This window comes from Dermacentor andersoni, chromosome 2, assembly GCF_023375885.2.
Source record: "Dermacentor andersoni chromosome 2, qqDerAnde1_hic_scaffold, whole genome shotgun sequence".
NCBI lineage: Eukaryota > Metazoa > Arthropoda > Arachnida > Ixodida > Ixodidae > Dermacentor > Dermacentor andersoni.
This window is the reverse complement of record NC_092815.1, coordinates 98792627-98816351: the sequence shown is the minus strand read 5'-3', so window position 1 is coordinate 98816351 and position 23725 is coordinate 98792627. Positions and strand designations below refer to the sequence as shown.

At 43.4% G+C, this 23725-nt stretch overlaps 1 protein-coding gene across 4 annotated transcripts in view; it reads left to right on the top strand.

Annotated features, from left to right (window-relative positions):
- Positions 1–224: 224 nt before the first annotated feature.
- The window catches only part of LOC126541557 (uncharacterized), a 95776-nt gene continuing 72275 nt past the window's right edge, over positions 225–23725 (top strand). For 3 of the 4 annotated variants that reach the window (XM_055076751.2, XM_055076750.2, XM_055076749.2), the window contains exons 1-6: positions 225–443; positions 705–821; positions 5590–5744; positions 10625–10712; positions 17678–17912; positions 19162–19415. In XM_055076751.2, coding sequence (XP_054932726.1) covers positions 705–821; positions 5590–5744; positions 10625–10712; positions 17678–17912; positions 19162–19415 — 849 coding nt within the window. In that variant the 5' untranslated portion in view covers positions 225–443. The remainder of the gene's footprint in view (positions 444–704; positions 822–5589; positions 5745–10624; positions 10713–17677; positions 17913–19161; positions 19416–23725) is intronic. The other variant, XM_050188361.3, reaches the window with a different exon arrangement.

Below are 23725 nucleotides of genomic sequence, written 5' to 3'. Positions count from 1 at the left end.
TAAAGCCGGCGTTTCCTTGCCGCATTTAGATGCAGTTCAAAAATTCGCGGGTGGTAACGTGATTCAGCGTGTTTAGCTTAGTCTTCGAAATACTTTCTTTTTAATAATTCCAACCTTCAGTATGGCTTATATCACAAATCTTACAGCTATGATGGTTGATACCACAGAGATTGATACTAACAAATTAGTCATTAAATATATGCTAACAGGTTAGTCCGCCAGAGACCGCCGGGCTAGATACATTTGGCGGCGATCTCATGGCATCGTGTATCTGTATTTTCGTGTGCCGTGTTTACTTGTAGCCTTCTTCATGATTTACGTGAAACAGTACCCGTAACCACCTTCACCTGTTTGCATTATTCAAGATTTGTGTGTAATAATATTTTCCTTCGCCTCGAAGGGACAACGCCATGTGATGAACTCGGCGGCTGCAACGATCGAAGGTAATGCACGCCACAGTTCCCAAACGTCCGTCACACTCAGATCAAAACGTAATGCGCCCAAATTGGTGCAATAATAGGGTCGGCTATTATCCAGAGGTTATGTAACGTGGACGTATCTATTCCCTGATTCTTGGATGACAACTGTTCAGTATTCACAATTCTTTTGCTTGGTGGCGACTCCTTCAGAGTCTCTTTGGCGTGTGCTCACGAGCGGTTCTAAAATCAATGTGCTGGTGTTCCATCTGTCATCACGCATTATAGATGTCAAGTAAAGTTCAACGCAAGGTAACAGTGGAGAATGTAAAGGAAAGCGGCGACGGCCCCAGAAGACCGAGCGTTTTTGATCGACTAGGTCCTGGTGCTGTGACGGCTCAGGAGGTAAGCTGCCGGTTGGTTGCTCTCTCGCGGTTAACTTGAAGAAGGGTGGGAGAAGTCCTCGCCCTCGTCGACTTTGTCTAAAAGTTATCGTTTTCAGTGGCACTATAATTTATAGTGTGGATGTCGCGTGCGTCACTGCACTGAAACAACGATTAAAACAACTAATCGGAGCTTGCAGGCGACACTTGAGCTTCTGGTACAAGACGTTGCTTAGCCATGTCTCCTGATTACCTTTGCATTTTATGCATTACTTTAGCCTATATAGGACTTCGGCATCACCTTTTATGCTTAAGGCCAATTTATCGAATGTCAAAAAAAAAAAAAAAAACGTTTTCACAGTGGCAGCAGCATACATTTTTGAACGGAATGTCAATTTCGACTGCTACAATTGTTTGAAATTGGAGATTTTTATTTAAGACATGCTCTAGGAACGTCAGCAACAGATATGCCCTGAATTACTGTATGTAATTACGTTAGGCAGCTTAAGTTAGTAAACTTTTTTTGCACAGGACAAACACCACAAAGAAGAAGACAGACAATAGGATGCCACATTTTTTTTAAGTTTAACACAGTATTGCAAGATGGTATGGTTCCAACGGCAGCAGCTGGCTTTATTAGCCAGCAAAACACATGTAATAAATGTAAAGAAATGAAATGCATTGCACTACAGCTGGACTTCATAATGAACATTGACATAGCAAATATTGAGTGAATCCCATGTTTATTACATAATTTTGTCATGCTTTTACTGTGAGCAGTTAAGTGCTCGAAATTGGGTTTACCGTTCATGTCCGTCCCCTCAGTCTATCCATGTCATTACACTGACGACCATTGTTGTCATCGACGGCACACAACCACAACTTTTGTCATTGCTAGGCCGCCTCTGTAACCACTCAGCTATCGCGTAAGAACAGTACTGGGAAATTAGTGCAAGGCTACGCAGTCTCTTAGAGCAGTGACCTCTGTACATGTATTTTGGAGGCTGGAATGAGCAATACTATAGTGGACAAGCATTACATTAAGTACATCACATAGAATTGTTCTTGGTGGCGTGTTTGTAGTGCTCGTGTGTTTGGTGCGTAGCACTCATCCTATCTTCATGCCCTCCTCCCTTTGTGATTGTGTTTTTGGCACTAAATTCATTATTGTTTGTTCATATCAATTCTTCATTGTCAACCTCCGAAAACCAGCGTCAGTGGTACGAAGGAGGTGTACATGACAATGATGACAATATGCCTTAAGCATGGTGCACACCCACAATGTAGTATACGCCGGAAATAAGGTGGTTGGTGGAAAATAATGTGTAAAGCATTGACAACATCAATGCCAACAGTGTTGTCACGGCGCTGCCACCACATGGGTATTTATACGGTAGCTCACAGAATTCACAGCCACCCTATATAGCAGCACTGCAAATGTACAGTGAAAATTAAGTTGTTAAAATCTCATAGGTGGCATTGTGTTATTTTGCTCATGACATCAGTTGTAGTTGTTTTGGCCTCGGAGTTTATTAATCTCCAGTCGGAACCTTCAAAATATGTCATCAAGATTGAAAAGCAACAAGCCTTTAACACTGCGACTGCCTCCTCACCTGCTGTCTGTATATTGATTTACGTAAAAACTGAATTTAAGAAATGATGTAAGGCGACTTTATTCAAATTTCAAGGTCATTTCGAAGTCACGTCGGGCAGGTATGTGCTTGGACATTGTCCTACTAAACAATAGGGAAAAAAAATGTGCCTGATTTACACAAGTTCTTTAAGCTTGTTATGTAGTGAAGAGGAATGCTTGGCGCAACAGCCACATTGGCAATCTCCAGGGTGCTGCGAGTTCGAGATTGCCTGGGCTGCTCTGGTGGGAAAACGCTGCCAACGCTTCCTGCTGCTCTCTTGTCCTGTCCTTTGCTCACTTTAGATTTTGGTTGAGGTTGCTGCAATTTTCTACCACCCTGGAATTACACAGCCAGACTCTGCCGTCTGCCATGCCTGGCAATGCCAATCAGACATCTTCACCGGTTTCGCCAGCCATCATATGTGCCGGTGTCCAGCGTCAGCGCGATCCTAACATCTTCAGTGGAATCGTTGAGAAAGACGTTGAAGATTGGCTGGAATCATATGAAAGAGCGAGTACCACCGACAAATGGGATGATCCCCTGAAGCTCAGCAACGCGGTCTCTTATTTAACAGGTGTCGCCAAGCTGTGGTTTAAAAATCACGGAGCTGATCTGCTGACGTAAACTAGCTTCAAAACCAGCATCACTGAAGTATTTAGCCACCCTGGTATGCGCAAGCTTCCCGCTGAACAACGCCTACAAGTTGAGCTCAGCACACTGGTGAAATGTTCACCAGCGTCATAGAGGACGTTGTCGACCTCTGCCGGCGTGTCGACCTAACGATGGCAGAGGCAGACAAGGTTCGTCACATCATGAAGGGCATTTCCAATAATGCCTTTTGTATGTTACTGTCGAGAAACCCTGGCACTGTTTCTAAGGTCATTGAGCTTTGCCATAGTTTTGCCGAGCTCCGCCACCAGTGTCTTCTCACGCAGCACCCACTTGTGTCTGACAGAATCCTCTCGAGCATGGCCACTGCTCCTGACTAGACTGACTGACTGACTTGACTGACTCCTGACCTGACTCACTGATTTGTCAGGTAAAGGAGCTCGTCTGTGCTGAGGTCGCTCGTCAGCTTTCGCTGCTGTCCACTGCCAGGCAACCACCCTCGCCTTTGCCTGCCAACCTACATCAGGTCATACAGGAGCAAGTTTGCGCAGCTCTGCCTTCTGCCCACGAGACTCTGCGGCTACCGACTCCCGCTGACCATACCGCAGTGAATGCACCACTCAGCTATGCCGAGGCTCTCACATGGCCACCATCTCAGAATGTTGTGCCATTCCCATCAGCCATGCCACTGTATCCAGCTTCTCACTTCATTCGACTGAGGCTCCCATACAGCAGTGGACAATGGTGCACACCCAACAACCTGCCAGTATGTTTTGTGTGCGGTCTACCTGGCCACATCGCACGATTTTGCCATCACCGCTAAGCATCCTATTGCCGTAGCTTTGACCCTGATCCATATGTCTCGCTATGCCCGTTGGCCTCTGCGTCTCTGAACCCCAGTCAGTTTTATTCATACTCCTACCACTGTCCTCTTGTGTACCGCCATTCGCCATCGCCTTGACGCCGCTCGCTTTCGCTGATGTGTCGTTGTCTCTCCACGCCAGAGTGAGAAAACTAATCGCTGCAGTTCTAGAAGCAGGAGCTGCATCACCCACGAAAAGATGAAGGCCTCTCTCTTCTCCGACTAATGTTAGTGGCGTATATGTGGACAGCATTGCTGCACTCGCCCTCGTCGACATTGGTGCCGCAGTTTCAGTTATTAGTGCCTAACTTTGCCGTTCGCCCAGAAAGGTTATGACACCACTGACAAACTTTATACTTCCAGCGCTGACCACAACACTCTCGGCGGCTGCATGTACTGCTTGGGTTGGGATTAATGACCTCCTTTACATCATTTAATTTTTGGTGCTGTATTCTTGCTTCCGTGATATTATTTTGGGCTGGAACTTTTTTTCTGCTAGTAAGGCCATCATCACCTGTTCTCGTGCTGAAGTGGAATTTCAAGCGCTTTGTGGCGCCCTGCTTCTTGACGCTCACTTAGCTGAAGATAAAGTATTTGTTGCCGAAGGCATTGCAATTCCACCACATTCCTCTGGCCTTGCCACAGTGTCATGCAACATTGCTGAAGATGCAAGTGCACTTCTTGCGCCATTTTCGTTTGTTGCAAGTGTTCCCTGCTACCTTTTGCTCTCTTAGAAGTTCATGCCGGAGTTGGCAGACTGCTCGTTTCCACCAAGTTGTCATGTCCCCTCACTTTGCTTTGTAAAGAGTGCATTGGCCGTGTCCAGTGTGTCGGCCTTGCTGTCATCATCGACATGCCAACTGGTTCCATCGCCACTCATGAGGTCGCTGGAGTGGCCTGTAGCCCCGTGCAAGAGCCGACTTCACCCAAAGTCCTATATAGCTCCATCACCGACATGTTCACTGGTTTCCCAACGCGCCCAGCTTCTATGCCTTCTCAACAAGTTCTGTTCTTTCGACTGCCAGCATGTTACCTTGGGCTGCACGTCAACTGTTTGTCATCGCATCAACACGGGTACCATTGCGCCACTGCGATAAAGACTATATTGTGTATCCGCGACAGAGCGCCGTGTTATCGATGACCAAGTAGCTGACCTGCTTAAGCGCCGTGTCATTCAGCCTTTGGATAGCCCCTGGGCATCTTTAGTTGTTTTTGTTAAGAAAAAAGATAAATCGATTTGATTCTGTGTCGATTACCATCATCTTAACAAAATGACTTGTAAAGATGTTGACCAACTTGCCAACAGTCTCATAGAGGCTGAGACATGTGACACTGGAAAGTACAAAAGAACTGATGTACTACTCCGGCTATGGCTTGATGCAGATAAACTGAATACGTTGCATTCCTTCCTCTCCGGTATATAGCTCATTCCAAAAACATCCTAAGGTCGGGTGCGCAACCTATACGCAAGCCAAATCTAAGTTCTTTTCCTAGGATAATATTATATTTAATTTTAGAGCATGACCTGCTATGCTAGCGTACATGATAGCCTCACAGCATGCTTAATCACCTCTTTTGGTGTGTATGTGTTAAGTTGTGCCAGTCTAGATGTGCATGACAGTCTCATGCTGCATGACTGAGCACGCTGTTGTCTGTGTATGCCTTTGTCGGCCTTGCCTCAACAGAGGCGCAGTCGTGACGATCCTCCAGGAGAGCAGTGCAGGAACTGGATGCGCAACGGGCCCTGCGGCGGCTTTGGGTCCAAGTGCCGATTCCCGCCCGAGGCATACCCACCATCTTCATCATCATCCTCGTCCTCCAGGCTGCCAAAATCTGACAGGTAAGTTTGACAGTCACTATTAGAGGTGTTCACACAAAAGTGCACCAGAACCAGGAGACACACTCTCGTCGAGCCAGGTGTAATGAAAATGTGGCTACCTTTGTAAAGGGCAACATCTAGGACGGCAATATAATTGATTTGATAAGCATTCATTATCATTGCAGTGTTCCTGTTGCTGGCTTTCATTGTGTTCATCCCTGTAAAGTGTTATCTTTGAATGCAATTGATTGAGAATACAGACTTGAGTAACAATAATTTGGGTGCACTGGACAGACTTTTGTAGAGGGTCTCAACTGTGGTGGCATGATGGGAAGGTTAATGTAGAGAACAGTGCAGAAGAGACATAATACGGGCATGAAGATGCAAGTTTGTTGTCACCATTTGTGATGTCTTCTACTCATCCACGTCTTTTGCACTGCTTGCAGTCTTGGTCTTAACTAGCCCACATAAGCACCTTAAAGGGACACTGAATAGGCATATCAAATTAACCTGTATTTGTAAATTGTGTTTCTGCAACAGCTAAACTTTTGCTCTTCCTCTAAAGGGAGACTAGGCATACCAGAAAAGATGCAAGAACAAAAGATGAGCAGCAATGTGGTGCTGAAGTTTACACTCTGGCTTCCTGTGATGTCAGGGATTATGACAGTGTCTAATAGAGCGTAGTTGATCAGCACAGAGAAGTACTGTATGTATTAAAAAAATAATCCTAAGACTCCACTGAGCAGTTTTTGAGAATGCTTTGCACCAGAATAGCCCGAATCTGCAAAATTTATTTTGAAATCCATGTCATCACACTGATGTACCTTTGCTACTCAGGTTTCAGCACGAAATCGAAAAAGGAAACTGCTTCTCATTTTGCACCTGCATTAAGGAAAAACATATTTGTGTATCCTATGCCATATTTGGAGACAGATTTGAGTGCCTTTAGGAAGGAGGTGAAGGCACTGAGGATTCCACACCACAAGCCTTGCACTCGTAATGGCATCCTATCCAACATAGTGTCACTAGTTACATTTAAAGGGGCTGACAACCAATTTTCATGGTACCCATTTTTTTAGTGCAATGGAAAGCTTACCAGTCAGAGTGTCTAATAAGAAGTGTGAATGCGGAAAACGTCCTGGAACATTATTTATCAGAATTTGTCGATCTGCAGTGATCATGTAGTTCACTGGAAGCATGCTGAAAACGGTGACAAATGAGCACGATAGGGATTACTATATGCCAGCATTAGTGGGGGGCAGACGACAAGTGTGGCCGTGCTGTAACAAAGTATGATTTTGTTTATCAAGTCAATGTTCCTGCGATTCACATTTTCTAAATTGTTAAATGATTTTTGCGATAATAGCTTTGTGTTTTCATGATTTCCTGTCCAATTGCTTTGGTATTTAACCAATCAAAACAAAACCAATTGGATTGGAAACGAAACGATGCCTTTACAAATGATACGGAGTTTAGCGTGTTGCCGTAACCATGCGTGCATTTTTTATTTCCGAAGCATAGAATAATGGGCGAGTGTCTAATAATATACCAAGTGCAATCTTAAGCAATAATTATAATATATACTTAATAACAGTCGACTTACGTACAGTGATCTGATAGAATACATCCAAAGCACCAAGATTTCACGACGAGGTCTTGCCACTTACTGGTTTTTGAGACTTTCATGCCAATTTAAATTTCTTTTCCATCAATGTCTCAAAGCACATTCTGGCCATTTGTCAGAAAGTATAGTGGAGGGAAGTGTCATGCAAGAATACTAGGAAGAATAGAGGCAGGAAATAGAAGGTGTTGGGGGAGTGGTGGAACAATTGTGATCTGTTATCGGGCAATCTTAAGGGGAGACTGCATATCATATTGACCGCAAATAAAGACGGGGACAGCGGAAGAGAACACATAAACAACACGGGTGGTGTTTTTTATGTGTTCTCTTCCGCTGTCCTCGTCTTTATTTGCGGTCAATAAGATATGCAGTAAACACCAACTAGGCCAAACTGAAGTTCTTCTTAAGGGGAGACACTCCTCAAAACAACTTTCTTTTTATTACTTGTACTAGAGGTTTCAAAATTCAGCCCGTGATAGAGTTTTCTATGAAGATTTCAAATATGTTACTTTTTGTGTAGTTAGAGTTTTTGAGGTATGTGATGCACAATGGCAAAATATAGTAATCTTTGTGGGCACTTTTTTATGTCCTAAATTTTCACAAAAAGCATCGTGCTATAGCTTGTTTAGCTCTTTGTAGATCTCAGAGTGCCGATGTCTAGCCAAACACTGTGTACAATTACTGGAACTATGCAAAAAGATTAGAGCATTTCAACTGACTGTTTTTCTTGATTCCCTGAAGCATAACCTTTTACTTTTGCGGCTACTGCAGGGAGGTGTCGGCACTTTACATATCTTCAAGAGTATATTTGCCAAATTTTGTTAGTATAAGACAATTATAAATGCACAAGGTTATTTTCATATGATTGAAGAAAAAAATTAGTGGTGTCCTAATTTTTTGTTTCATAGTTGCAGTAATTGTAGATGCTGTTTGAATGTATATCGGCACTTAGCGGTCTACAAACAACTAAACAAGCTACAGCACAAAGCTTTTTGAAAAAATTTATTAACCCTTTCAGGGTAGATTTTTTTCGCTGTATATGGCTGCCCAGGGTCAATTTTTTTATTGCAGATTTAAATTCTTCAGGGGCTCCTGTTTTCAAAAAAATTTCCCGTAATTTTTCTAGGGTGACAGTAAAGTGAGAAAAAGATATTTTGCATTGGTATATATGTACTGTTTATTCATGAATAACAACAATAAAAAAAGAAAAGAAACTTATTAGAATTAAAAATTTGATGCATTGTTATACACATAGTTCAAGGCTTAGAAAATGTGCAGACGAAAACATTTCGCAAGTCTCTAATGTTCCTGCTTTTACACTAATATTTATATCCATAGCATAATCAAACGGCGTACGTGAGCGCACTCAAGAAAACTGTGTGGTTGTGTGCCTGTCAAAAAAAGCAAAATGTGTGACTAACTTCCGATAATCTTTATGTTATCGCCAACCAGAGGCGATTAGTTTTTGTGAGTCTGCAAAAAAAAAAAAAGGAAAAGCATGCACGGTGGCATTCTTCGTATACGCACCCCTGTGAGCAAGTAATGAGCGAGTAACAGGCGGTCACCCTTTGAGCGATTAGTAACGAGATAACCATCAGCTTTGCGAGTGCAAGAAGCCGAAACCACTCGCGGAACAAAACTCATACTAACCGCTGCCCATCCACGCACGCGCCAATGCACGAGCGGTAATATATAGACGCGCTGGAGCAAATATATTACTAGCTCTAAAACAAACCAAGCAACGAAAACCGAGAGAGGGAGGCGTGAGAAATAAATTCCCTGTATTCCCACATAGTGACAGCACATGCCAGAAAAGAAAAAGTTAAGAAATTGGCACGCGTTTTATACGTACAGACGGCGCCGTAAATATACAGCATCGACCATTTTGGACTTGTTCGTGGCGCCATATATTCATGTCATTGACCCTGAAAGGGTTGAACAATAAAGTGCCCACAAAATTACTCTATTTTACCACTGTGTAGGACATAACTCAAGAACTATAGCGGCTACACAGAAATTAATGACATATTTGAGATGTGCTTGTAATGCCCTATAAGTGGAAGGATTTTCAAATCTCTAGCACAAATATTTAAAAAATGTTTTTTTGAGGAGCATTTCCCCTTAAAGGTCACTCAAGAACTATGTTGTTTAACCCTTTCGCTGTCGGACCTTTCTGGCCGTGACGCTCCCCCAGTGTCGGCTTGGTTTCAGGGAACGAGCATAACAGGGAATGAACATAGCAATCTATTTTTGATTATGATTGGTATACAAATAGCATAGTCAATGCAATATTCACATTTCAGTGTTCTGCAGCTGCTGTTAGTAAACATAATCATCATCATCAGCCTGACTATAAAATCCGTTCAACATCCGAATCTGACGATGCGGAACCCTCTTCCTCGCATGTGACTCTGTCCGAGTCCGAATCCGAGCTCGGCTCGTATTCTAAATCGTAATTGAGCCACCGCTCCAATGAGCAGACGAAGGTCCCGCGCGCTCAGCCATCCGAAAGTAACCGCGCGCAGGGAAGATGCGCTTTCAGTGGCCCGCACAACGGAGAGAAATGGGACGTTGCGTGATCAAGAAGACAGAGGGAGATGGAAAAAGGCTAAACAAAGTTCGAAGGGCTTTACGTTTACTGCTGCAAGTCGGAAGCGAGGGTGCGGCGAGAGAGCGAAAGCAGCAATCGAGTCACTCTTTTCGGAGAGGCAATGGCACGTGCGCCTGAACTTGACGCGCCGTAGCAGACACACCAACAGAAGAAAAATAAAAACCTTCAAACCAACGGAGATGGCAGAACAACCCTTGAACCCATAACCACACGCGCGCGACGCATGATCCAGCGAACGCGGAGCCACCGCGCCACTCAGCAAAGAGAAAGTGGGGAGTGGTAGTCGCACCGTACTCTTCAATACATGAGTTACAATACATGAGTAGAAAGAGTCAACAGATAGCCTGGCCAATCCAGGAGCGCCAGCTTTGCGCGAAGGCGCGAAATTTTGAACGCACGATAGAGAACGTACCGGTACGTCGGTGGCACTGTGGGGGGGAAGCGCGATGACGTACCGGTACGTCCGTGACAGCGAAAGGGTTAAATGCTTGTCTGCTGCCTATTCCTTCAAAAAAAATAGGACAAGCGGTTTTCTTCACTTCTGCACAATGTATAAATTCTAGGGGCTGCTGCTCACCGTAATTTCTTGGTTTTATGAATACAATGCAACAACACTAAGTGTATGCCGGAGCAGTATTTGCATCCATGTCTGACAACCTTCTTTTGCAGGGACTCTTCTCAGAAAGATCTAAGGCACAAAGTACGTCACAAACAGCAAGAGGCCAAGGAATCTGACAGCCGGTCACCATCTCCCAAGGTTTGTGCATGGATGCTTTATTTTTATCCTTTTGGAATGTGTCTTGACAAATTGCTGGGGACATAAGTAAAACCACGAGAGGGAACCAAAGTTGTATGACATTTGTTATGCTCTTTGTTTTGTTATGAGCTTTAACCCTTTGAGGGGTTAAAGGGTTAACTTTAGCTAAAAAGGAAGATGCAAGTTCAAGCCAGTACAGGCCCTTCACATTTCTCTCCATGGTTCTTGCACCTTATTCTTGTGGTGATATTTACTGTTTTTGCCTGTTGCTATCCAGAGTTATTACTTAATTAAGGTGCTACTTTTCTCTTTTGTTGGGAAACCCTGCCAGCTTTTCAGAGAGTGTCGGCTAACTTTAGTGTGCTTGTCTTTAACCTATGCAATAGAAGGCACTTACTAGTCGGCATCAAAAGTTTACAAACTGTGGAATCTGAGAAAATTTTAATTTCCAAACAGTCTGCGATGGTTGCCAGTAAAACCATACAACGCTATGTTGTCCGCATATAATGCCAGCACTTATGTTGTTTGCGTATAACACTAGTGCAGGCTTGCAATTAGGAAAATTTTGCACTGGGCTAGTTGGTTCGACGTAATTAACACTGTTGATCAAAGATACGAAGGGACAGGACGAGAGAAAAACAACGCACGACACCTGAGTGCAAATTATCGACTGTTTTAGTTTTCAGAAAACTAGGCATACATATAGCCTACTCGCATGCACAGAGATGCTCTTCCCAGTCTACCTACGCACCCTCTGTTGTCAGTCATTAAGCTAATCTCTTTTTTTGCTGAGTGATATAGACAGTCCGCTGACGCATGAGCTATGTGGGGCCATCTTATTGTTGTAGTCTTCCACGAATTTTATTTTTCTTTGGTTTCTACATTTCAGCAGGATCTCGCCGTCCTGTAGAAGATAGGCTTGCACTTGCATGAAGTGCAGTGTGTGTCGAGGTGCCCTGGTGCTTGTATCAGACCGCAATTGTATTGATGTTCACGCTGTCCATCACAACCACGCCCTACATGCACACGGTATCACACCAACTGAAAAAGGTAGCCACTAGGTATGGCGTACGAGTGGTCCTCACGGCACCACAATACCTAAAGGGAATGTGCTCAAATGTAAATGGAATAACCACAGAAAGGAATACCTTGAATATGTGCACTACAAACCACGCCAAGAGATTTGTTGAATGTCAGATGGATATAGTCTACAAGGTACCTTTGTCATGTGGGGCTGATTACATGGGCCAGACAGGCAGGTGCATGGACGATCGATTGCATGAACATCAGTACAACTGCAGTCTGATACAAGCACCAGACCACACATTGCACTTCATGCAAGTCCAAGCCTATCATCCACAGGATGGATATCCTGCTGAAGTGCAGAAACCAAAGAAAAAGAGAAGCCGTGGAAGTCTACATCAAGTAGGCCCCACATGGCTCATGTGTCAGTGCGCCATCTATATCGCTTAGCAAAAAAGAGGGCATAGGTAGACTTGGAAGAGCATCTCTGCACATGCGAGTAGGCTATATGTGTGCCTCGTTTTTTGAAAAATAAAGCAGTTGATAGTTTGTGCTCATGTGTCGTGCATTGTTTTTCTCGCTTAAGTCCTGTCCCTTCGTCGCTTTGCGCTACAGTGTTAATCAGTACAGGTTGGAAATACGAATGCCAGGCTTGGTGCCCAGGCTGTCGAAATATTCATCGTTTAAAGTGAATAGGTTTCCTTGCCTCTTTTGTCCGTTTTCGTGGTCGGCTGCGGTTGGTGGTCAGTGGTCGGCAGTAGTCAAGGGTCGGTGGTCAGACTTGTGATATGGAGACACCACGGACAAGGGCACATGTTCTGCTGCAACCAAGCTGTGGGGAGGGGCTGTACATTGATGCTGTACTTATTGTACAGTATGCCAATAAATAACCTGTATATACATGGGATATTTTACTGATTGCCATAATCCGATAAATTGTTTGCTCAGGAGTGTGTCGCATGCATCTATTGTTTTGGGTACTACATGTCAATTGCAAAATGATGCCTGCAGAATTTATGGCTTTCCTGGAATCAGCTGTCGGGCATCTTTGTTTAGCTGAACATTGACAGTCACTGCTTTCTTTCTGCTCTAATCTACCGACTGTGGTAGCCCAGCGGCTATGCCATTGTGCTGCAGAGCTTGGCTTGCCCCTCCACTGTCAGAAGTGAGGGAGCAAAATAGTCCATGTGCCCCCTCCCCCCTCCTTCCTACTTGAAGCTGACCACTGTTGGCTGCACACTGAAAAATGCAACACAACAACTGTTCAGGCCAAGTTTTCTTTCAGAAGCAAGCCTAGACAAACTGCAGCTAAATACATTGCAAATGCATAGTCTGAAACAGTCTGCATTTCTGATACGCACCATCCATCTATAATATGTAATTTTATCTTGGAAGATTAGCTCCCCTTTTTCTATGACACGCTGCCACACCAGCGCCTCTGCTACCGTTCCTAGAGCAAACCTTTGTCATTGCAATATAAGTATACTGACAGCACCGACAGTTCTAGATAAAATGGTGCCACCCGTTTGCAACATCAGCCTTCTTGTCGTCTGCCACCTACACTCATTGAAACTGCTGTGTGGAAAGTGTAGTTTTCATGCTACAATTCTGCTATCAAAATAGCTTTGTGCGAACAGTATTTCTACGATTAAGAAAAATGTCAACTTCCTTCAATAGCTACATGTGTAGCCAGTGTAGGCAAAAAGAAATAAAAAGAAAACAGCCATGGGATTGTCTTTTAGCAATTGCTGCAATGTATTGTTGCAGGTGACACTTAGCTGGCCACACTAAGCAGTTAAGCAGTTGGGTTATGATTGTCCGCGGTGTAAGCCGCCTACTGTGCACACCTTGCACGCCTGCATCACAGAGGAGACTGAAGTTTGAAGTTTATTTCCTTTCTTCATTACAGAAAGAGGAAACGAGCTAAAGGCCATTTGGCCTGACAGGGGCTCTTGCTCCTAAGTGCGTTCGGCTTACATGATGATCCCATGTACTAAAAAGCAAATATAACAAGAAACAAGCAAGTACGATGTAGAAAATACAAATAAACAAGATAATGTGTACATTATACAATGACTATGTGAAAAGACATTTATGCTTCAATTTTTGTTTGAGCAATCACATTACCGCGCAGATTAAGGAATACATATATAGTGCATAAAAAAACAATTTAGTGCGAGAGCAATTTATGTGTAAATAATTTGATAGTGTATGAGTAGGTTTTTTATACATTGCTTAAAATTAGGCGCACAGAAATCAATTTATTGCTCAACAATGTTTAGTAGCCTTGGTATTTGATAGTTTATATCCTGACGTCCGTAGTTAGTACGCGTGAATGGTATTTTCTTGATTTGATAACGTAATGGGTATCGAAGAGAAGTGGGTATGCTGACAACATGGAGCCTGTGTTTTTTTATATGTAAGAGTAATCTATAATAAAATACTTGATTTGCTCGGATCAATAAATGTTTGATGAAGAGATTGTGTGTGGGTAAGTCACACGGCCTACAATAGTAGTTTTCAAAAATTCGGACTACTCGTTATTGCAAGCTTAATAACTTACAGTTTTTTGTTGTAGTTGTTCCCCAGATCAAGACACAATAAGTTAGCTTCGAGTAAAAAAGGGCGTAGTATATTGCTTTCTTTAGCCATAAAGGTCTATTGTTTCGCCATAAAGGTCTATTTGTTGCTGGGTTGTCCAAAAGAAGGTTCACCCTTTGCCGCTTGCCTCAGCCCATGTTTTTGGGGCCATCCCACCTATCTTTGAAAATGCAAAATCAGTGTTGCCTTTTATCATTTACCAGTCTTTAATTGGCGTTGCCACGTGAGCAATTTTGTCATTAGATTTAGCAACTTCCTTGTCTGTTTAGCAACAAAGTTTTCTATTTAGCTACTGGTGATTTATTTAATGACGAGTTAACAATTGGCAATGTGTTAACGAACATTAAATTGGGAAAGTTGCTCCAAAAATCACTGTATAATATGCAGTTCATTATTAAAAACCTACTTGTAAGCAGCCAAAGCTAACTGCACAATGCATAGGCTCCATGGCCATGATGTAGCAACAAGGCTGCCTTCACATTGGTAGCCTTCATATTGTGCTCTCAAAATTGATGTTTTTGACACGAAAGTGTTTTTGCCAGGCCCTACGGAAAATCTGTCTCATTTATGAACGCAACATGATCACTACCACGCAAATTTGCTACATGGCAATAATTTGCCTACTTAATGGCTAAATAATAGCTATAGCAAAGTTTGTTTTATTGAAGTAATTGTGCTCTTCAAGATGTGTATTTATTACGCTGTGGCTGTTTAGCTATAATTTATTTTATCACTAAGTAATTTCGTGGACAATATGCCTTCACCATGGACACCTAGAAGGGTAGTAAAAATGGCAGGGTTTGAAAGGGCCTTGCTGTCAGTCAGTCAGCCTTCCCAGTAGGTGACAACTGTCACCCCTCGGTGGCGCTGCAGTGGCTCAGCTTTGAATGGGTGTATGGGCGAGCGCGCGATGATGCTAGAGCTCTAATGGTGCACTCTTACCACGTATGGACTTACTGTGCCGTCAGATATACCTACGATGCCTGGTAGCCGTCGGGGTGCTGTTTAAGATGGGCAGCACCACAGGCCTTGCATGCTTGCTATCGCTGTCATTTCTTCACCGTTCTAGAAAAATTGAAACAATGAAGGACTGCATGTTTATGGACTTCAATTTGTGAATGTGCAATGAAGCTGCTACTGGTTTTTAGAATACACATTTCACTTTCGTGTTATGACCAATTCCTTTGAGATGGGGTAATGAACCTGTTATTTAGATTCTTTAGAATATTGATTTGAATTGGCTTAAATGCTGCAGGTTCTGGAGTACCACTAAATGCATTCGTTCGGTGGATGATCACAAGCATAGCGGTAGATTAATTTATAAAAATCAATTGGAATAAAATTTGTTCAGATTTACAACACACCAGGTCAATAAGACAGATCAACTGTATGTAAAGGCGTTGATATTGGAGCGGCTGAGCTTGTTCAGGCACATCTAAACAGATCGCTTCTGTTTTTCACACTTTTCAGAGCAATCAATGCATCATGGTGGCTTTCAGGTAGATCAAGGGCGTAAGCTTAGTATTGGACCTGTGCAAAGCTTAGGTAATTGTCATCGCCCTGTTAACATGTGGCCAAGCGCATTCTGCAGAATGTAGTTCTACTATCACGGACATCAAGAACCAGGAAAATTGAGGGTTAATGTAGACTAACTGCTGTTTTGAACTAGGAAAACTAGGTGATTTGTGTTCTTTTGAATGATGTTGTATTTGCAACCTCACAGTGTAAAAGTAAACACAGAATTTAATCTGTCATTATCTGTTAGGTGAATATATTAGTAAGGTAAAAGCCTTCTATACCCTGCTGGTAAATACACCGTTTATCCGTCACTGCACGAACGTTAGACAAAGATGAAACGTCTAGATAAATGACTTACGTCATATTAGTTTATATTATAGTGTTCCGAAATTCATACACTATTGAAAATCTACTTGCGAGCTTTATAGAGAATTGTAGTGACCTTTTTGTCTAATTTCTTTTGTTAAATATTTTGGAAACAATGTCTGTAATAGTTCATCATGTGTGATTAATACTTACACAACTTCTCGATGGCAAAGTTAACTCACTGACACCTTTTTTTAGCCTCTTTTAATGCAACGGTAATCCTCAAATCTCACTCACATACACACGCACGTGCGCATATGTATATATCTGCGAAATGTTTTTCTTCCGATGTTTCAGCCAGATTTCCTCCTTTGTCACAGAAATCTCTCTGTGTGCGTGCGTGTGCAAGAGAAAGAGAGTACAAGTGCAGGGGGCGTGCCCCCCCTCCCCCCCACCACTCGTAAAATAGTTGATATGCTACTGTCACGGTTTCGATCTCTACATTGGTGGCCACATATCAATTGGGGTGAAATGCAAAAATGCCCCTCTTCTTTGATTTTGTTGCCCGTTTAGGAAAGGGACATAAAGGCAAATACTAAGTCGACGTGAGCTGTTTAAATACCATTTCAGAAACCTTGCAACGCTCGTTTTGTGCCAAGAAAAGACTTAGTTTACGAGAAAATTGCATCTGAAGGGTCTGAATACTTTTTTCAAAATTCAAATTTCTCGCCATCTGACCAGGGGAGTGGTGATGTTCCGTACGTCTTCACCACCCTTTGCTGCCATCGGTGAGTAAAACGGCGCCCTATAGATGGCGGTACTGAGCTAAGACAGAGCGGTGGATTTGCCGCTGCAGCAGCTTTTTGGTCAAGTGGCGTAGACCGTTCGCGCATCCCGCGACATAACATGGAAGTTGAATTCTCTGCTACTTGCAGTTTGTGTGAGTTTCGGGAGCCAACAAAACCAGCGCAGCGCTATGTGATAACGGAACTACTGAAACACGAAAGCGTGGGCGGCGCAGAGTCGAGTGAAAATGAAACCTTTCGACCACTCGCGTTGTTCTCAAGGGTAATTTGAATGCGTTGTGTTTTTTTTTTTTTTTTTTAGTGAAATAGAACTGGACCAGTAGAATTTTATTTCGTCTTATATACAATACAATGATGTCTTTTGCAGCGAGTTATTGAGCACCAGTAATGGAATTTAACTGAGGAGTGCTTTTGTCATTGTGCAAGTACTTCAATGTCCCGGGGGAGTTTCTAATCATATCCTGCATTTACCTCAATTTCTCTATTATTAAGGCTCTGTTCGTGATAATATTGACGCCTTAGAGATTCTCGAGCACTAATCTACCACTTTAGCTTGACTTAACATTTTCCTTTAGTGTGCCTTTAAAGAACCCCAGGTGGTCCAAATTATCTGTAGACACCAACTGTGGTGTGCCTCATAATGTAGTTTCGGCATGTAAAATTGCCTAATTTTTTTTTGCTGTAATCTGCATTTTATTTTGTCTCTTCTAGAGGAGGAAGGTATCCACCAGCAGTGGTGCAGGGGGTGGCAGTGTCACTGTCACCACAGCAGTGGTGGGAAGCAGCAGTGGAGGTGGCAGCAGCCGCAGCCGGCGTACAGATGCTGAAAGCAAGATCAAGTCAACTGTCGTGGTGACTCGGCCACGGAGCCCTTCATCAGGCGAGGAGGAAGTGCCAGCCAAGGACCCCAAACCACCCAAGAACTGGGAGGGGGCAGCCTCAGACGGTCAGTGTAGCAAAGCATTTGTAGCGACCCTCCGTCACTGTGATTTGTCCCCCGCTTCTGTGAATTTCTGTTACCTCGCCTGGCCTCCACGTGAGGGTCATTGCCTCTGCTCTTTCTTGGGACCTGAGGTGGCTGCCTGACAGGGGCGCTATGACTGCCACTCGGCAAACCTGTTTTACTCTGTCATAAAGCCAGTCTACTCTTCGTTCTCAACCTGTCAAAACGTGTATTACTTGCCTCCGCTAAACCTAGCTCCCAACACATTCATTTCCTTAATGTGAGCTTTCTTAGCCTACTTTGCCCACTTTGGTATGTGTTGGCTGTCTGCTACCTAGCCCCTCAAATTTCACTCCTGCACGCAGAACAAAGAAGGACATTACATGTCTGATTGACAAAAGTGCGACTGCATTCTTCTAGCTGGCTACGAAAATGAAAGTTTTAGACCTGAAAAAGACGCTTATTCAGTCGTACTCAGTCGTATTCAGATATGTTGAGCCCCAATTCTACAGTGCCAGTGAGACAAAACTGGCTGCTGTTGCGAGGTTTGAACTGGTCTCAGGACAAACTGGTGAAACGTCAAGTCTAGTTATGGGCCACTATTGCATATTTAACTGTAACGAAGTGGTATCCGAAGGTGGAGGTGCTGTGGTCTACTGCGGCACTTGGGTGTATTAATGCGATTAGTATTCTTAGCCTACTTCCCCCATTCCAGATTGTAAGAAAAGAGTATTTTTTTTGTACAAGAAATGTGTAAAAAAAATGCAAAAAGAGTGTAAAAAAGAGATATTGTACCGTGTGTCGCCTACTTTTGTCTCACGCCAGGCGTCCGACCTGGCGCTATGGCACATTGGACGCCAAATGCATGCTGGGCATCCGATGCGGCATTATGGCACGGCAAAATGCCTCAGATCTGGCTACTGTTTTGGTATGTCGCACATCGTATTGGACGCTGAATCATTCTGTGTCTCTTACATTTTAGAAGTGGCCGAGGGGAAAAAAATGGCTCAGACTTTTACCCTGCATAATGAATGTACCCCCCATTGCACAACTTTTTCGGTAAAAAAAGTGCGTTCAGTTTACCTGGGCTGATACATTACGTCTCCATCCACGTAATAAAGTTATGGTTTGTGCACTGCTTGCTTTTGAAACATTTTGGCACAACCCTTTCCATCATTCACTGCGGCCATTTTCATGCAGTCACTTTTTTGTAGAGGTATCATGCTGAAGTTCTTTTTTATGTCCTGGACAGACTGGCCTATTGATGATGCACTTCTGGACTACAAGGAGGAACTGTCCCTGGAGATGAAGCGGCAGCAGCTACAGAGGGAGCTGGACCTTCTGCAGAAGGAGAACCATCCCTCAAGCAGTGGCAGTGCTGGCAGCAAAGGAGCCGCTGGAAGCGGCAGAACAATCGCAGCTGCTGCTGGAGCGGCTCCACCAGGGCCTCCCAGCCACACACCTGGCAGCACAAAGGCTGCACGTGTGGCACATCCCCCACAGCAGGTGAGCCTGTACTTGCTTGCCATGTGTGCATCGATTGAATTTGTAGTAAAGCCTACAGGGGAACAGAAGCACCTTTTATGATTATTTTACCACGTTGATACGGTCGAACCTCAATATAATTAACATGGATGTAATGAATTGTTGGGTATCGAGAAGTAAATCTAAAATATGATTGGTCATGCTTTCATTCAGTGGAGTATTCTCCCGCTGTAACAAAATAAATGCTGGACCCGACGTGGTATTAGTTAGGGCAAAGCAAATTTTTGTTTGCACAATCCTCAAAATACATAGCAACAAAAATGTCAAATACCGTCACTGATTGAATATTCACGTCTGATTTTATTGCATTACTAATTTTATTGCATTATTAATTATTGTATGGACACTCAAGCCACATTTCTGCTGTCTGTGTCGCTGTTGCTGTGATGTTCCGTATAATGTCCAAGGGCGATAATATCGTTGCCGTGCGCCATATGCTCTATGTGCGAGTGAAAGCATGCATGGGTGACTTGGCAATGACGGTTCAATCTCGTGCACGCAAGGGGGAAAGCTGGGAGGAAGCGCGCATTGTTCTGTCGTGTGCATGGCACCGAGGGGAGGGGAGAGATGCTGTTGCGTATGGCGTGGCCGTGCTGGCCCTATCTTGAAAATGATCTGCGATGAGTGCAGAGTCTAGGTGCACTAGGGGCTCATAGCTTTGTGTGTGCTGTGTTTTCGCCACTTAGTTTGCGTTGAAGCGAGAGGCAGCACGAAGGTCCATTCGCTTGCTGCTGCTGTCGCATTTCCTCACACCAGCGTTTTGACAGCGAATTTCCGCTGTTCATCGAGTGAGATGTCAACAAAGCTTGTCAAAAAGTTGTTCGCAAACGTACACTTGCCTCTGACCTGGTCAGTTTGTATTTCGGCCATTCTCATGCTGTTTCTACAGATAATCAAAAGTACAGTCTACGCATGCACTGAATCTCCTTTCCTGGCAACTTAAACAGAGATAGATCATACTTTGATAGTCGCATGATTGTGGGATTCTTCGGAGGAGTCACTCCAGCATTTTTTTCGTTTAATCGCCCCCTCATTGGTGAGATACTTAGGGTGCAGTTGGCACCACTTGAAGCTGCTTGATGATTATGAGGGACAAGAATCCATAATAGCAATCAATGAAGTTGCCTGAAACCCCATCACCATAGATGGCTTGCACTGACACCATCCTAGCTGCCATGTTGGAGGACCAGCACCGTGAGTGGCTGTGTACATGGCATCTTACAGAGTTTGCTCTGCTGTGGTTCTGGCACAACTCTAGCAGCTTTTAGACCGTGTCTCTACCGCATTCAGAGAGGTTACCCATGGCAGTGAATATCGTACACTGACATCATCCAGGCCACCATGTTGGAAGACAAGCATGGTGAGATGCTGCGTCCAAGATGTCACATGAAAGCTATCTGTACTCATACGACAAATCGCAAACTCCACAAATGCCGCCATTACAACTTAGCGGCTTGGCTTGTCCTGTGGTTTGAGCATGATCGGTGGCTATTGGATTGACTGGGGTTTCCTAGTTCCAACTTTGAGGAGGTGCCGGTAACATGGCCAGTGACCATGCTGGTGGCGAATTAAAACAAAAGTATTGTTATTCCTGCTCTGATATTTGGTCGAGTTAACCCACGGTTGTGCAGGTAAAGACCAAGTTATCGGAATGGCATGCTGTAATGTGTGAAATTTTGCTTGTCCGTATACATTAAGGGGGGACATGGGTCTTAAAAACCGAAAATTTTGAAAAAAAGATCTTTTTTTGGGGGGAACTACATCTTTCAGTATCTGTAATGCCTAATCTACACCGTATCAAAACGATTTGCCCAAAAACGCACCCTAAGTGTCCAAAAAAAGATTATTTTGTCAGTGCGGACGGCTAGAAACGAATCCAAAGTAATGCAGAAGCACCGGAGTTCACGGAGCTTTTCCTCGTTTTTCCCACTACTGAGTTCCGCCATCTCAGTAGCGTTCGAAAGCTCAAAGTTCCGCCTTTCAGTTCCTTGCATCCTCGCCGATGATGGCCGCATAGAAAAAGAGCAAACGTAAAACAATTAGGGGCGAGTCTGATGAAGCTCGCGATGCACGCGGCCCTGCTATTGGCTCAGTGCACTGGGAGGCGCCTTCTGATTGGCTGTTGCTATAGTAACTAGGCCTAGCAGACGAGCTCGTCTGCTAGGCCTTGCAATGGGTCGCTTTGACAACTGCTGATACGCCGTTTCTTCGTTCATTGTATTTCGAACGTAAGTAGCAAATTGACCATATTGGGAAAAAAAAGTTTGAAACTGAACATGCACCCATGAAAAGTGAAGCGCAAGCCGTCTCTACTTCCTACGGCAAGAAAGGGGAGGCGGTTATCCCAAGGTTGAAAAGAGCTGTCAAGATTGTGCCGGAGATAAGTCACTGCATTGCGCAATCTCATACTGCATCGGCAATAATGCAGCAGTGAAGCTAACAATTTTCCCCTGCACCCCGTGTAGGTTTACTTTGGAAATCGCAGACGATGTGTGAATGCCTATTCCCGTGCCTCTCGCGCGTGCGCGGGTTCGTGTAGGTGTATTCCAGAGTCTGTTATGAGCTTATACGTGCACCTAATGTCTACATCAGCAGAATAATTTTGTGTTCTTAAATATGTTTTAATGATTATTTCCTGGTTTTGAAGCTTGAGATTTATATTTTCCCAGCTTTTCTTTAAGTTTTTCTTTTATCAAGTGTAGCTTTCTTTAAAGTCTCCAATTTCGGGATCAGCACTTTGTTCCTCTACTCATTCAATACTCGTCATTCTTTTCTACACTGAATGCAGGCGAGTCAGAGAGTGCACAAGAACTATGACATACTGTCTTAGGACACTTAAATATTTTGAAATCCTGTAGAAATCACCAACAAGAATTCACATTCTTAAAGCTACAACCTTAAATTTTAAAACTTTGGCTAAAGTACAGATACAGACCTCCTAGTGCTAGCTTGCAGTATTTGAACATCCAGCAACATACCTGCTTCATTTTAGCTATGTTGATGCAGTACATTTTTTGCAAATCATATCCTAAATATTTAACACAAGAATTGCAACTACTTTCTTTTTTTTATTGTTTTAATTGCAGATTTATAAGCAGTACACAACATAGAATGTGTCCTGAAAGTTTCATGTGTGTAGAGCGAGTATCAAAAATGGTTGTTCTGGATGCCATATCCCCTCATATTTAATGCTGTTTGTTTTTTGTACTTTTCTCCAAACACAAATTTTGGGCTCCACGTAATACTCAGGCCTCGATATCTCAACACCAAGAACAGATAGAACTAAAATTTTTTTTGCAGAACGGAGCCTAACGTATACTCTTGCAGTATAGCAAGCAAATTTTCTTGTTTTCACTTTGGAAATTAAATATTTTGCAACAATTTCTGCCACATGGTGGCCATATATTGTGGGCTTGTATTCAATGGGCTGTAAGATATCTATTAAGGGCCAGATAAAAAATATGCTTGCTATCTTTCATTCCTTAGCCCTTATGCTATCTAAACATGCCTTACAAATAATTTTTATTGCGACATTTATTTTCCATTGTGGCCTTAAACAATGGAAGGGAAATGTTAATTATCATAGAAACTAATTGACCTGCAACAAAACTAATTACATATTAGAAATCAGCACAAAAATCTTCATAAGACTGGTAAGCTTCATTAATATTGATGAAAAAAGAGGATGAACATTATTTGAATAGCAGTGTCCACCCTTAAGTCCGTAAAGCCTGTGGCGGTGCAGTGAAGCTGTCCTAATAATCAAGCATGTCGCCACATGATGGTTTGTAAACGAACCACACGTACAATACCGCAAACATGAACAAAGTTGGTGCCATGTCGACTAGGCATGAATCAACAAAAGAATGTGGTGTAAATAGTGCGGTTGTCAAAAAAATTTGCTAGTGCATAAAGTCAAGGGGGGCCTGGGATGGCCAGGCCCCCGCTCCCATATTTAACCCTTTGAGGGTCGAATTATTTTGAAAAAAACTGTCCCAGGTGGTCAAATTATTTTTTTGCGGATCTTGAATGTCCAAAATGTATTAAGTCGGGAATAAATAGTCAAAAATAATTAGGAACAGTATTTTGGTGTCGGCATCACTCAGAATTGCAAAATGTTCAATAGTATTTCCGAGCGTGGTACTCGTTGTAACACGGGTCTACGCACAGCGCCTTATCGCAGTCTGCACAGCTAAAATGCGTGTCTGTTCTCTTGAAGCGAGGAGTTGTGTTGGCGCACACATGCCATCTCTGCGTGCGGCTGCCTTGGG